The 15501-nt window shown below is 48.9% G+C and overlaps 1 protein-coding gene across 12 annotated transcripts in view; it reads right to left on the bottom strand.

Annotated features, from left to right (window-relative positions):
• CACNA1G (calcium voltage-gated channel subunit alpha1 G) overlaps window positions 1-15501 on the bottom strand; it is a 1457373-nt gene that overhangs the window by 337244 nt on the left and 1104628 nt on the right. For all 12 annotated transcript variants that reach the window (XM_069654906.1, XM_069654897.1, XM_069654896.1 and 9 more), the window contains one exon: window positions 7867-7960. In XM_069654906.1, coding sequence (XP_069511007.1) covers window positions 7867-7960 — 94 coding nt within the window. The remainder of the gene's footprint in view (window positions 1-7866; window positions 7961-15501) is intronic.

The raw sequence follows: 15501 nt of genomic DNA, 5'->3' as shown, positions 1-15501 counted from the left end.
AGTAGCGTCATGTCATGGTTCCCGGGGTAGGATGGGGCACTGGTTGACGTCCCGGATGCTCAGGTCTGCGTGGGATGAGCGATGTCTCTCAGTGATATAGGCTTGGTGAGTGTTGTTGCCCGGTAGTGGGATCCTGTCCTCAGTAGGATGCACAGGAGCGCCTGGTCACTTATGGCATTTGCACCTTGGAGGGCCTAGTTGGGGTGAGGGTCTCTGGGCTTACGGCATTGATGTTGCACTCGTGGTTGGGCTTGCCCCACTTGGGGTGACTGGCAGGCTGCCGTGGGCCCGGGCAGTGTGGTGTCCAGTTGAGTCAAGTGGAGGGGGTGTCCTGGGAGGGGGCCTCTGTGGCTGTGTGCTCACCGCTCTGTTTGGGCCTGGGGCCAGGCATGCACTGCACCGATGGGCGGGGGGGCTGTGGGGAGACTGAAATGGATGGGCAGGCTCACCTCTGACTGGAGTCTTTTCCGTCTCGTGTTGGCCGTGCCTGTAGCTGGCTGCTGCTCTGCCGGGCGTCTTCACTGCTAATCACAGTAGTTTTCGTTGTATGGTGGTGCTAAGCATGCTGCTGCGATGTCGCTCCTTTGGGAGGCTGTTCTGGGAGCGGGGGCGGTCTCCTGCTGGGTCCGCCGACTGCGCAAGGCATTCCAGCCCCCGCTGTGTATCCGCACCTGTGGGCGATGAAAGCCGACACTCCCGCCTGCTTGTGGCGGCTGGGCTGCTGGGCGCCGGATCGCCTCAGTTGTCGAGGGCAGGCGAGGGGGTGCGGATCATCCGCAGGGCCACGGACCGCTCTCACAGCCAGCGGCCGCTCCGTTTGATGTTCCTGCAGGCGTTGGTGTTTGTCGGGGGTTGCCCTTTGTTTGTTTTCTTTTGTTTTTCCCCCCTATATTTGGGGTTTATGGGAGCTGCTTCAGGGCTGGAGGCTGGTCTCTATTGGAGTGGCCGGCAATGCGAGGCCTCTTAGCGGCCTCTGGAGCCCGGCCAGCCGGCTGGTGCAGGATGGTGCCGCTTCCTGCCTGCGGCTGCTGAGCTGTTGGGCGCCAGAGCGCCAGGTCGTCTCGTTCTCTGCAGGTTTCCCGCGGGACTCCTTGGCTGGGTTCCTTGACGCTCTGGGCCCCCGGCTGGGGTTGTGATTCGATGGCGTCCCCTCGTGTTTCGATGGGCTATGAGGCAGCGTTGGGAGTCCGTCTCAGCGGGCTCCTCTCCACTTGGATCACTCACAGTCGGGGCAGCTTGGAGTGGCTCCCGACGGCGGTGTCAGGCGAATGACAGGTGCTGGGTGTACTGGGAGGCAGGTATCGTCAGTATGAGACTGGTTGGCTCCTGGAAACGGTGCTGTTCAGGATTTATTCAGGGCGCTCTGCCGGAGCTCACAGGGGAGTCGTCATCTTGGTCGGCTCTCTAGCACCCTCATGGCTTGTGAAGTTTCTTAATGATCATTATCTTTAAGCCAGTTGCTGGTATTCAGTCTGAAGAGGTGATAAGGTTGGTCAACCCTCAGGGGGGGTAGTAGGGAGCTCCACAGCTGAGCGGCTTTGACAATGAAGCTGCTGACCCCAGCTCTTGACCATTTAAACCTCGGTATCAACAGACAGTTGGTGTTCACGCCCCTGGTGGGGCGGTTGGCGGTTTTCCTATTGATTCTGTCTATAAGGTAACGGGTGCTGCATTATTTAGACATTGGTGCGTGAGTGAAATAGTTTTTAGGGTGATTTTATCCTTAGTGGAGAGCCAGTTGTTTTGCCTCCTTGCTTCAGAGATGTGATCCTTCTTTGAAATACCTAGTGCGGCTCTCAGGGCATTGTTCTGAAGGATCTGGATTTTTTTGACAATGTTTTTGTTTGCGCCTAGATATAAGGCATTGCAGTAGTCAAGTTTAGATAATATCAGCGCTCTAGCTAAGGTAGTGCAGCTGTTATTTGACACGAAAGGTTTGCCAGCTCTGATCAGTTTACAGGTATAGGCCGTGGCTAAGGCCATGGAGCTAACCTGTTTGGCAAAGGTTAGACTGGAGTAGAGGTAGAACCTTGTGATCTGTGTTTGATCTGCAAGTCGCAGGTTCGTATCCCACCAAGGCCAACTCATCCTTCTGAGGTCAATTAATGAGTTCCGATTGGGTATTAATAATGATATATGCGAATATGTCCTACATAAAGCGCTATATAAAAAAACAACTATTAATAATGGAGGCTGGTGAGGTATCCTTTGAAGTGATGTGTGTTCATTTCTTTCCAGACATGCAGATGGGTGAGTGGGTGTGGAATGGTGTTTCAGACCCTTGGTGTAAGCCTGGGCAAGGCTTCTTTCCTGGTCTTTGCTTTATGCATTTCTTGATGTCCATTCTGGCTGCCGCTTTTTGCGTTGCCTTGGACTCCTGTTATTATTGGTTTATCGACTAGGTGGGAGGGGGTTGGGGGGTGGGTTCCTTCTCACAGCTGTGAAGAGATGAAGCCTGTAATACCCATATGAACACCTGTCTCATTGAAGGCTAGTTGTGACATCACTATTGACCTGTAGTTAGATAACGACATCACTACCACTCTGTAATCAGTTATTACATTTCATTTGTGACATCATAGTACTTGCTGCTTGAGCGAGCCAGCAGAGAGCAGAATTCCAGCTGTCACAGCAGCAATTAAAGCCTTGGCAAGCTTTTCAAATGCTTTTCTTGTAAAACCTCTTTCTGTGGCACTTTGCAGCCATTACGTGATGCGGAACTGTTCATGGAACTATATTTTGGGGACTGCTGGAGTGTAACACATGAGAGCGATAGTCTGCATGTTATTGCTTATTTTAAAGCACAATACAAACTGCTTATTTTCCTACAAATTAGAAGGTGCATATTATTATTGTTTTTAATCTGACCAGATTCCATATTGATATCAGCACCTTGAAGATCTCCCAAATTACCAATGTAAGGAAGAGGCCAGGTGTTAAAGGGTTTGACAGTATATGGCTGTGTATTATATGGGATAAAATATCCCTTACCGTAGGTGAAAAAGGATATTGCAAGTCACCTCAGATTTCTGTGAGCATATGAAGGAAATCGGCCTTTGGCCTGATTCCTCTATTTGGTGATGGAATTCCTACGTGACTTGCAATATCCATAAACGTACGTTAAGGGGCACTTTATCCCATATCTTACGTTAACCCAAACATTAGGTCCCTTCCTCAGGTAAGCGCAGCACAGCACAGCAGAAATGGATCCTTCCTTCATACAGAAGAAGACTTTAATCACATGTTATAATGCCCAAACCGGAAACGTCAATCTAGTGAAAACAGCAAAAGAGGAAACTTTTGTGTCTCATTGTTTTGTTTTTAATTTGTAAAATTGTCTGAATGTAAGCCGTGGGGCTTACCCTCTGGCCCCCTTTATGATCGTTGACAAGCTCGTGTTTGTATTACAAAGGCTAATTCTGAGGATTTAAGCATTGCCGTGGTTATAGGGAAGACCTCACACATAGCTTCCTGTGATGATATGGACAGTTCATGTGTTTACGGAAGAAGCTTTCACTCAATAGGTATCCGGGTCGGTCTGTGGGTTTGCCATAAGTCGATGCCTGCCTGCATTGTTGCTGGTGTCTCCCTTCAAGGCGTGTGCAAGTTTACATGTGCTGGTTGGGTGGACTCCATTGAACATAATGCGATAGTGTGCAAGGTCTAGTCACGTGCAGAAGCAATCAGTAGTGCGTCATCAATGTGACAGAGGTAGACTAGGGGTGTAATGTGGCAGGGGCTGAGGTAGATGTCTGCACTTCTGCAATGGAATGTTTGCTGTGTTCCAGTGCTGCCCTTGTGACCATTGTTGCTGCGGTTTTCGACAAGTAGGTGGCACCGGTTGGTTGACAAAAAGCTTTGTGTGTGCCTCTGGCATGAATTTCTTGCAGAATGTGACTCCATCCTAATGGGGGCCGAGACACCACATTAGCTACTAACTTCATTGGTCCTTTGCCTATTTGGGAGGCCTGAGGTATTCTCCATGTGTCCAGGTTTCCTTACATGGGCTTTTTAGTGGGTTTCTGCTCTTCCGGAGATGTTGTCAGCCACACTGCCATAGACTGAGATTATGAGGCACCCTGTGGGTTCTGCGGGTATTTTGCGCAGCACGTCAGTAGGGCCAGTTCCTGGGCTTTTTGGATTTACTTGCATAGGGTTTTTCTGTGTATCAGTAGCAAGTTGTTCAGTTGCTTGTTGTGCTTTTGGGTTGGGTGCTCCTGTAGTTTTTCTTAGTACCTTTCAGCTGCAAGTTGGCGTGTATACTCAGGTGTGTCCTGTATGAGTACCACTCCCCCTTTGCAGGCGAGGTTGATGGTTATGCAACAATCCTTTTATTTCCTGATAGATTGCACGCTTTCTCTCTGCTTAGCAAGTATGCAGGATGTTCAGTGCTGCATTAAACCCTGTGGAGGCCCTAGGCAGCCGAAAAATGCCGGTGCCCCCACCTCGCAAATGATCTCCCAATGAGTTTTACATTTTCTGCACCGCTTTATGTTGATCCGTTGTCATTTGGCCCCTAAAAGGAGTGGGGCCCATAGGCTGGTGCCTAGTTGGCCTAATGGATAATCCGGCACTGGGGATGTTGGCCACTGCCTGATGCTGTCTATATACTGGCCATGCTCCAGGTGGAGTCTTCATGGTGGCATTCAGTTTAAGGTTTTCTGTTTGGTTGCTCTCCATCGGCGCTCATTGATTTGGGGGTTCTCATTTACAGATCATTTACCGCAGGGAGGATAGCTCAAGCGCAACACACTCGCCTTGGCAACCGGGGGGTGTCCTTTCCTCTCGCCCCCACAGTTCGATAAACTGATACCATAAGTTAGTAATAATAGTAATGCTTATTATTGTAGGGGTTAGAAGCTAGGGAAATCCGTTATAGAGCGCTATACAAGTCACCAAATTCCTATTATTTAGTATTCGAGGCATCGTTTAGATATCGTTCCAAACTGAGGCCCGCAGGACTACGGTTGTGGCTCATAAAGACTATTGTAACAACGTGTACTTCGTGTACATCCGCAAAACTCAAATGCCTCTTGTCCAACTGATCCAGAATAAGGAAGCAAGGGAGCAAACGCCAGGAAGCATTTCATGGCACTCCTCCATCCACTCCGCTGGCTCCTGTAAAGCACCGGATGTCCTTCAAAACCACCGACTTCATCCACTAGGCTTTCTGGAAGAAAGGGCCACCATACATCTACCAAATACCAATGGCTACTGCCCTGGTAGACAGACACATACAATCCTCTGATTCCATGAAAATAACACCAAGATGCTTGTGGAGCATCAGGCTCGAGGGCAGATCCCTGGCAAATGACTCCCTCTGTGCTCTCAGGAAAGCCATCTTCAGGAAACGCCTCCTCGTGCTTTTTCAAGCAAGCCTTTTTTTCTTAAAATGGAGGGTCAGCAGTTTCACCGCACGGCCCCTCCCGCTCAGGCATTGCCTTCTTTGACTGCTCCCTCTCTGGGCTGCTGCTGCCTCCTCTCACGCATCTGAGCGGTCCCCTCTGCTGCCTGCACTTGACTTGTCGATGACCTCTGATCATAAAAGAACTTTTTGACCTCACTCCCCCAGGTTCTTGGCACTTCCCTGCGACCTGCTCAAGATTCCACGTCTACTCGCGGTAGACACTCCTTGGCTGTTGGGCCTATGCACTTTGTTTCACTACCGTTCATTTCGCCTGGCCCCCCACACTTACTTCATCTGAACCACAAAGCTGTTAGGACTCATTGAATGTTGCCTCATGGCCATGCACTTACCGCGCCCCGCTCTGCTTGCACTTCCCAGATATGAGAGCTCAAAGACGGTCAACACTTTGCTCCCTCCCACCGTTCCTTGGGGCTGCATACAGCGAGCATGCTCCCGGTGGCTGCGGCCTTACAAACGACCAATACATAAAGAAATCACCAATTAGCAAAATAAATGACCTAAGGCTGGAAACAATCAACTGTGCTGATAAGGTCACGGTATTGACTCGGTGCACCTATTGGGAGGTGGGCGTAGTTAATTACTCGGTGCAAGTGCAGAATGATCTGAATTTGGATATCGGCGCTGAGCCGAGCATACGCCGGCTCCTGCATAATCCAGGATACCGCATCTCCTGATTGCCTGCACCCACCCCTGCAGGAGAACGCGGCACGCCACCATTGTGTCCTCATGCCTCTATGCAACATGCTGTTCTTTGCCCTTACACACCTGCTGCATTACTTGGTGCAAGAGCAGAATGATCTGAATTTGGATATCGGCGCTGAGCCGAGCATATGCGGCTCCTGCATAATCCAGGATACGGCATCTCCGGATTGCCTGCAACCACCCCTGCAGGAGAACGCGGCACGCCACCATTGTGTCCTCATGCCTCTATGCGACATGCTGTTCTTTGCCCTTAAACACCTGCTGCATTACTCGGTGCAAGAGCAGAATGATCTGAATTTGGATATTGGCGCTGCGCCGAGCATATGCGGCTCCTGCATAATCCAGGATACCGCATCTCCTGATTGCCTGCAACCACCCCTGCAGGAGAACGCAGCACGCCACCATTGTGTCCTCGTGCTTGTATGAGACATGCTGCTTCTTTGCCCTTACCCACCTGCTGCATTGCTCGGTGCATCCCCAAGGTACACTGCGTTGCGTTCACCAAGGGACATTTAACCTGAAGAATTGTATACAGAGATTCCAGGCATGGAATGGTATTTTTGGCGTTTCCTATAATGCCTTTATAATTTATTTAAAAAAAATATATTCTTGTTTTTGTTAAATTGCGATCCTTTTTTGTGTGTATTCCATATTTGTTATTGTGCGTGTTAAAGACTTAGTCCTAGATTCAATCGTAAATCACATTAATTTGTGACTAGTCATGTTTTCCATGTATCCCTGAACGCGCCACCCCTTCGGTTTTTTATTTGCCTTTCCCTTGCCCCTTTGGAGTTACGGTCTCTGATTTGTCCCTATTGTTGTTTCTAAGGGGTGTCTTTGGCAGAGCACAACACTTGGAGCAAAATGGCAGACCTCAGGCAGACCACTCCTTGTCTACCTTGGAGGAGTGATGCATTCTGGGGTGATATGAATTTATAACGCGCTTAATACCCAGCGGTTTCTAAGCGCAGACCCTGGGATCGAACCTGTGTTGCTCCGTGTTGGCTTGCTTCCAAGGCGAGCACGTTGCCCATGAGCTATCCTCCCGAGACGGGTCATCCTCCCGAGTCATTACATCGGTAAAGGACAGCATTGACTACAGCCTTGGTTTTTGTTATGATGAACACAACTCCCAAATCTCTTACTTATTGCATCGATAAGAGGTGAACGTCTTGGGGGCCCAATCTTGCAAATGGAAGGTTTATTTTTAGTCCACGCCTGGGCTGATCTTGAGGCAAAACCATAACTTTCTTCAGGAACCCTCTGAGAGTGAGACCCACCATTCCCCATTTGCCCAGACTGCCATGAGTTCTATTAATGAGCCACACGGGCACCGGATCTGTGGTAAGCGGAGGATATAGAACGCAGCACGGGTGAGGCATAGAGCCTTGAGGAAGCTATAAGCAGACCAGGACTAAGGAGGTGGACTAGGAGGCAGGGCCACTGGACAGGAAAGCTGTGGTCTCACTGGAAGGTGTAACATAAACAACTTTGAACTCTAGAGGGCCTTATAGTAGAATTTTGAATAGTACGTGAGCCCTGAGAGCACATTTAATCTGCAACCTTCTCACAGGCCTTCCCGGGACAGCTTTGCTCCTTGGGCCTGGTCCTGCCAGCGTTCACACTGTGGGATAGGGGGGAGCGCAAGAAGTGGCAGAGGAACACTGCAGACCTCCTGTGTAAGTGTCTGATGGCGTGCAAGTGTGTTTGCTTCGGGTGCGTTTTCTGGTACTCACAGGCTGGGTTGGGCGCGGCCTTCTTCAGACCAAGGTCTTCTTCCAAGCTCCGCGAGAAGAAATCTGCTTCTGAGTCTGACTTGGATACGTTCCCCTGCAACATGACAGAGAGAGGTGAACACACATGTAGGTGGCGGCCATGCACACTCATGCATTCCTAGGCCCAGGGTATGCGGCATGCACAATAAACACGTGGCGGTGCTACAAACTGCTACAGAGTACACAAATACAGGGAGACGGGGTGTCACCATATCGCATTCAATGGACAGAGACCTTGCACATAATGGGATGCATCCAACATGAGGGAGGTCTTGGGTGGATATTTCTTTCTGCATCTCCTGTCCTGGAAAAACAGGAGCAGGGCCCCGCTTTCATAATTGCACGCACAGACAACGATTTACAAAGGCATTTTACAATGGCTCACTTCCATTGAAAAACACTTTGTAAATCTGACCCACTTTATGTATCCTCTCACCGCTGTCTACCCAGAAGTCAGATGTCAGCATGTGATTGACAACGTGAAGCAGTCATGCAACCAAGTGCTGTAGAAATCACCCTTAGTGAGCGTGCATATCAAGTAGGGAGACATTAAAATGCATGGATCTAGTGGAAAGTATACCATCCTCAGACTAAACGTAAGCACAAGGGGCAGTGGGCTACCAATGACTAATTGCTTTTCTGCAGTGATGGGCAACACATTTAATAGTTACATGTCTCGCTCTGTTAATCAAATTCTACATGTGTAGATGCTTGTTCAACAGGATTCTTAGTTCATATACCTGATAAAAATGTTTAGAAAACCTACCTATATAATCAGTACAAGGTGATAAGAAAGATCCTAGTCACCATCCCTTTGCCAGAGGCACACTTACCACCTGGCGGGAGGAGAAAGGCAATCATAGAAGGAGCGAGACTGCTGATGAAAGAATCCTCCCAACACGACGAGGCTGGCACCATATCCCAATGCAAAATCCGGCACCGCCACAAAGCTCTACCAGCTCTCTGCCACCCGTGGCCTTGGGTGTTGTGTGCCTTGAGCAGTGCTTTCTCTTTTTTTGTTAATAGGTGTCACTGGTATGCACTTCTGTCCACTGCTGTTTTGTTTCAGGCTCGCTGTCTTGACTGGGACGAGGAAGAGGGATGTGGGGTAATGATCCAATTACTTACAGGTAATCGTCATTACCCCGAGTCCTCCTCTTCCTCACCCCTGTCCTGTTTCCTGCCCCTCTGCCTGGGGATGGTCCCGGTCAAGTACTTGATATTGCAACAGGATGTGGTGGGGGTTCGTCCTCCTCTTATCATGCTGGATTTTGGGGGGAGACTCACACAGACAGGTGGGGCAGGTCTCCCTACCACTTATTTGATCAGGAACCTGTCTGAGAGGTGGGGCACGTCCACATTAGGACGTGGGGGTAATTAATCTTTTATTACATGCCTAATACCAAAGACCAGTTTCTAAACACAGGACAGGGATGCGAACCTGTGTTGCTCTGTGTTGTTTTGCTTCCAAGACAACCACATTGCCCCTGAACTATATACATGCCTAATACCAAAGACCAGTTTCTAAACACAGGACAGGGATGCGAAACTGTGTTGCTCGGCGTTGTTTTGCTTCTAAGACAACCACATTGCCCCTGAACTATTGTCCCGCCTCTAGCCCTGCTAGGGCGTCCTATGTTCAGATGTCCATGACGCTGGCCTCTATAAAGCAGTCCATGTCAAAGTCGGAAGACCCTTAATTTCCTTTGTTTTGATATGCTGGGGAAAGTGTTGTGATCATCTATAAGGACAGAGGGTGGGCGCAAGACTCTGGAGCATCCCAGCAATGTCCTGTAAGTCACTGCTCTGTAGTGTAGCTTCGCTTCAGAAATACTGTGAGACCACCTGCAAAATGAGGAAGCCAGGCAGAGTTTAGTTGGATTCGGCGCCCTTTTTCAGCTGTCAATAAGTTCAGTCAGTGAATTTCTTTAGAGCCCCCAACAAAGAACTGTCAAGTATACATGCGCTATCGCGTGGAAACCGCTGTCATCTCTCCACGTTGCCCCGCAAAAGAGAAACGTTTTTAAATTCGTGTTTTATAATATTGAAGACAGGAGAAAAACACTTCACACCGCCACGTGTGGCATGAGGCAGTTGTAACGAAGTTTGTGGTGCAGAAAACAAATGGCGAACCAAAAGCAACATTGTGGTCATGAGTGGTTAAAAAAAGCGACAAACTACTCTGGGCCTGATTCACAGAGCGTTTTCCAATGGGGCTTTGCCATTATAAAATGCTTCTGTGAATTCAATGTTTCCTTTGCCTCTCGCCTATTACACTTGCCCTGAGAAGGAGGAGTGGCGCATCAGATGACGTTTATGTTTGCGCATTCTAAAATGACTGAAGTAAAAGCCAATAGGCTGCAGGGGGAGGTTTGCAAACCCAGAACCCCTTGCCAGAGGAACCAGTGCTCGCATTCCCATTATCGCATTTCTGTGAGCGCTAGGTGCGGGTTCTTGACATGTGCTGTCTTGGTTCACAGTCTTCAGTGGGTTGGCAGTGTTAGCAACATGCCTGACATGCCTTGACCTCAGATACATGCACATCGCTGGCACACGAAGCTCTGAAGAGCAAAGCAAGCTGTTCAGGCTCCAGCGCATGCTTTTTTAGAACTTCCGGACAAATGCAGGGTATGATGGCCGATGCCTGTCACCTGCATTGCGGTCTTTCATCATGCGAGCTGGTGCCAGGACCCAGAGGCCTTCCTGGGGGTGGCTGAGGGGGCTATAGCCCCGGGTCTTTTGGTTGTACCTACAACCAAAAGACTAGCTAGCCCCAGGTCCCGACAGTCCCGACATTAGCACAGCGCCAGATCTTTTCCAGACTTAGCAACACCCCTGCCAGGACCACTTGCCTTAAGGGTCCAATAGGTTTCTGAAAGACAGGATGCATCCTAAGAAAGATGCCGTCTGCGCTTGACTGAGCAGTTTCCTGGCACTGGGGCATTGCCCCAACACTTGTTTGACAGTATGGACTGCCAAACCAGAGGCAAGCTGCATCTTTGCTAGACAAATCAAGGGTGCTCTTTGTTGTGGCCTTGGGGATGCTGAGGGGTTTGGTCTGGCAAATATAGACCACAGACAGGCCCAACTGAGGGGTATGTTTGCAAACTTTCTGTGACAAGTCGGCCTCTGGCCAGTGGTAGATGTGGTGTGTTTTTTTAGGTTCCACGTGTTTTTAATCGCAGCTATTTTCACTGCGGCTATTTTAACCGTGGTGTTTTTCACCGTGGCCGTTTTTGTCATTGTTCTATTCATGCGGGTCCCACCTCAAACCCCCATCTAACACACTGCCAACCACCTCATTCTGCCACCCACTATCGCCACAACCCCTACCCAAACACACAACGGATATATTTGTTTTAAAAAAACAAATCGCCAAAAACGTGACAAAGAAAAACTATAGTGAGTGATGGGTTTGATCTATTTGACCAGTGTCTTGAATCTGGGCCACGGTCAATCTAAAAAATGGCATGTATTTGGCAGGCTGGTCTGGCAAACATGGCTCGTAGCCGTAAGATATGGCTCGTTCTTCTCTGATAAACAGACAACATGCCTGCATTTGGCTGTTGGATGCATGTGGCTGTTGGATGGTGTCACACGATGTACGCGTGCTTATGGGTGTGATATGGTTTCTTGTGGTTGTGGCCTGGGAGTGCTGCAGAGTGTGGTTGAGACTGCAATTTGGCGGCCATGCGTGTCTACTCCAGGGTAACATTCTTGTCCAAGGCAGATTGGAGTGGCTACTTAATTTGAGGTTGGGTATGAGATTTTGGCATGAGTCCCTATGTAGATACGGTGTGCCGTAATTACCCTTGCCGCACAGGATATTCTGAGCGGTCTGGCTAAATGACTATTTAGTGGGGGGAGTAAAGTCATGCCCTAGGTGGTAATTCAGCAACACCTTATGCTGTATTTCTGAAATACCTCATGGCATGTTTAGAATGGGCAGCATGCGGGAGAACGAAGCGGGTCAAGAAGTGTTCCCACATGACACAGGAAGGATGGAGGGAGAATGGGGCATGATGGGAATGACATGTAAAACTGGATTTGCTAGAAGTAGACATTGGAAAATGCACATGCAATAGAACCAGAAGAACAATCCAAGATTGTGCAAAATATTGCAACTGGCCTGCTTAGCTGGATCTCCTTAAGCTCCGGAAGCTTCTTAAGACCCTCCTTTTCTCCTCTTCCTTCCCTCTCCCCATCGCCAGCTAATGTCCCCCCTCTGCCACATTGTGACTGGCTGCCTGGTTCCTTCCGATTCGTACAGGACACTGGGCCCTCCTCGCCCAGTCTACCCCAACACTACTTTCTCCCCTGAACACCCCCCTTGCCCTCCTGGAGTTCTCCCCTGCAATAGCCTGGCTGGGCCTGCACGACCTTAAGCCCTTTCAGCCCCGTCCTAGCACTTGCTTGTGGACCTTCACTTCCCTGCACTTTTGCATACTCCAGGCATTTGTCCACCTAGCCTCCCATTAGCATACGCCTAGCCCAGGGGCCCTCTTCCCCCCAGGACTTGCGTACTCCCCACTCCGACCTGAACTTCCTTTCCCTCCTTAGCACTAGCGCTTTCCGCTCTGACCGGCACATCCCCCCTCCTCCCCACACTCCTGCACTTCCTGTTCTGCACTTGCACAATCTGAATGCCACAAGACCTGGTAGGACCGTTTTGTTTGTCGTCATCTGCCCCCCCCCCACCCTCCTGCATCTGTCTTGTTGTGCCTTAAAACACCTTTTGCTGTATAGGTACATTATAAATACCCAATTAATCAAATAAACAGCAGGCGCACGTGTTTGGGGGTTTGTATTGTGCATGGGAGGGGCGTGGTGTTGGGGTTTGTGAGGAGCGGGGGCAGGCCAGTAGGGAACCTACTTCCACTACTTCTTTTCCTACACTTCCACCACTGCCTTTAGTATAAGCAAAGTCCTTCCCATCAACATGCACTGGGAGGTCTTGTAGATGCTCACGGTGGGCTAATGTGACCAGCATTAGCCAGGTTTGATGCCACCTGAATCTAATGAGGGATCCTGAATTCATAAAGAATAGTATGGAGCTTTGCATACTGCCTGGGCCTTCCATGGAACCACGCAGCCCAAGCACGCAGCCTTTCAGGTGAAATGACCACAAGAGTCCACACAAGAACATCAAGCACCAAAACCAGAGTTCACTTATGTGTTAGAAATTCTCTCATGGCTCATTAGAAAATACTTTTTACATGGCAGTACCCAATCACTTTATATTATACAAGTGTACAGGCCTGTTACACAGGCCAAAGTGCCCGTTTTCATTGACACAGTAGGACCACTATATGTCCTAAACCTACAGCTCCTTGTGGTAACAACAGGCAAAGCTATGCAAATTGGACCACAGTAACAGGCGAAGCTATGCGACTTGGACCACTGTATATCCTAAGGCAACAGCTCCTTCTAGCAGAACATTCTGTGCGTTCGGGCAGCCTCTACTGCGCATGACAGCATCAGACAAACATACATCTGGCCTTTAATTATAAGAAAAATTATGGGGATGTTTGCAGACTTGGCAGGTGTCCAACTCTTGCCTAACCTTTTGTGCTAAACACTCTTAGAGAAAGTGTGCGGACAGAAGCACACACCAAACAATCATAATATTCTGAATTTGAAAATGTCTGGCATTTTGTCATGCTAAAGCAGAGGCTTATTGGCTTATATAAGTACGTAAAATAGTAAATAGACACTTAAAGTATGCAGTTTTCAGCAAGTGGGGTTTCGCAGATCCCAGAACTAATGCTTGTGAATGGCAAAACTATGGTTTGGGAACCCAGAATGGTTCTAGGCACTGCAGAGTGTGTATAGCCATCTTCTCAGTTTCTGAACTTATTCTGGTCCTGGTTATTTAGGAGCTTCAAACATTGTAAACTCTCAATCATGTGAAAACAGTGGCACATAAATCCATGTTTTTATGGGTCCATGCCTAGGTACGGAAAATCTGAATTTCCTGGCTCGGCCGAGATGCTACTATTATGCAATGTCAGAGCTTTGCCAATTGGATGCAGACACACTTTCAATGTGTAGGAAATAATAGACTTTAAACATAATTAAATCCATCATACTGCTGGCCGCAAAACAGTCTGAAGTCCACACCCAAATGTCCTGGACATCGTCACATCACATCCGATTCAGAATTGGCTTACGAGACGGGGACATCCTTGGGCTTCATTATAAGTGAGCCGGTCCGGAAATAAAGGTGCTGGTAACAAGTTACTGGCCCCTTTTCCAGACCGGCTCACTACGAGTCTGCCGGTAGGGGCACTGAACAGCCGGCAGGCCTGAACTGTTGGTAGTTCAAGCCCCTGCTAGCTAGTTTTTCACTGAAGCACCAGCGCCGGTGCTTCAGGGTTCCAATTCCCAAGGAGTCCTATGGTACTCCATGGGAATGGGAACTTACCGTACCGCCACCGCCTGTGATATCCTGGTAGCACGAGGATGTCAGGCGGCGGTAATAGTAATACCATGGTTGCCGGCAGGTTACCGGCAACCTCATAATGAGGCCCCTTGACTTCTTGTGCGTCCATCATGACTTGGTCAAAGATGCAGGCATGAAACATTGACACAAATCACATGCTCTATTCCTTTGCGTCACGGCCTGGCTGTGTAGGAAGGTCCACCCTCTCCTCTTCCTCCGTATTTATGTGCTCATTAGCGCTTTTTGAAGAACACAACAAGCCACAATGAGGGGCTAAAACAGTAATATCTCCACCTGCTGGTCAAAAGGCTGAAAATGTTCAATTAGATCTTCAATTGTTTTAAAAAAAATGCTAAGATCTAATTGAACTTTTGTTAATTTTAACAATGAGGGCAGCACTAATAGCCTGATAGAGCATGTCCTTGGGCTGTACAGAGAGTAATGGGTCCGTACACCTTGTTAAACGCCCCTGCTGCGCTCGTGCCTTTATCTCGTTGTTCAGGTCCCATAACTCCTGTAACGGCCCTCAGCCTAGGTCTATAAGGCTTAATTATAACCCTTAAAAATACTGAGAAAGCATTCTCGTTGGACAATCTGAATCAGAAGCACTATAGGCTGCAGAATGTTTTGAATGGTACATTCGAAGGCTACTACCAGCACAACGCATAACCACACCCAACTTCCTGCAGTCACCCAGGGGAATATTTGTACTGACAACTTCTATATACTTGTTAAGCACCATTTGTAGGGCATTCAGATTGGCTCAGCCAAGCATAACAGAGAATTCCAAGCGAATCCCTGGCACTATTACCTGGTATTTGCTTGAATTCTCCTTTTATACCGGCTGAGCAAAGCCGAATGTGCGTGAAGCCTCCTTCCTGGCTCTTGCCATTTCCCGTTTTGCTCTTCCACCCTTTCCCGCAACCAGCTCTTACCCTCAGTGCTTACTCACCCATCCCAGCGTTCTTATCATCGCTCCTTCTACCACACTGAGCTCCGCGTATCTGCCTGTGTAGCCCCATGCTAGGGACAAAGAAAAAAAAGAAACAAAAGGATTCCGGGCATTTGGGACCACATGTGGATCCCTTCAATAAGAAAATAATTAGAGTAAAGGACACCCGCACTGGGAATCCTCTACGCCAATAAAATAAAAA

This window comes from Ambystoma mexicanum, chromosome 3q (assembly GCF_040938575.1).
Source record: "Ambystoma mexicanum isolate Mex_15411 chromosome 3q, UKY_AmexF1_1, whole genome shotgun sequence".
NCBI lineage: Eukaryota > Metazoa > Chordata > Amphibia > Caudata > Ambystomatidae > Ambystoma > Ambystoma mexicanum.
The sequence above is the reverse complement of the archived record's forward strand: the minus strand, read 5'-3'. Positions and strand labels throughout refer to the sequence as shown.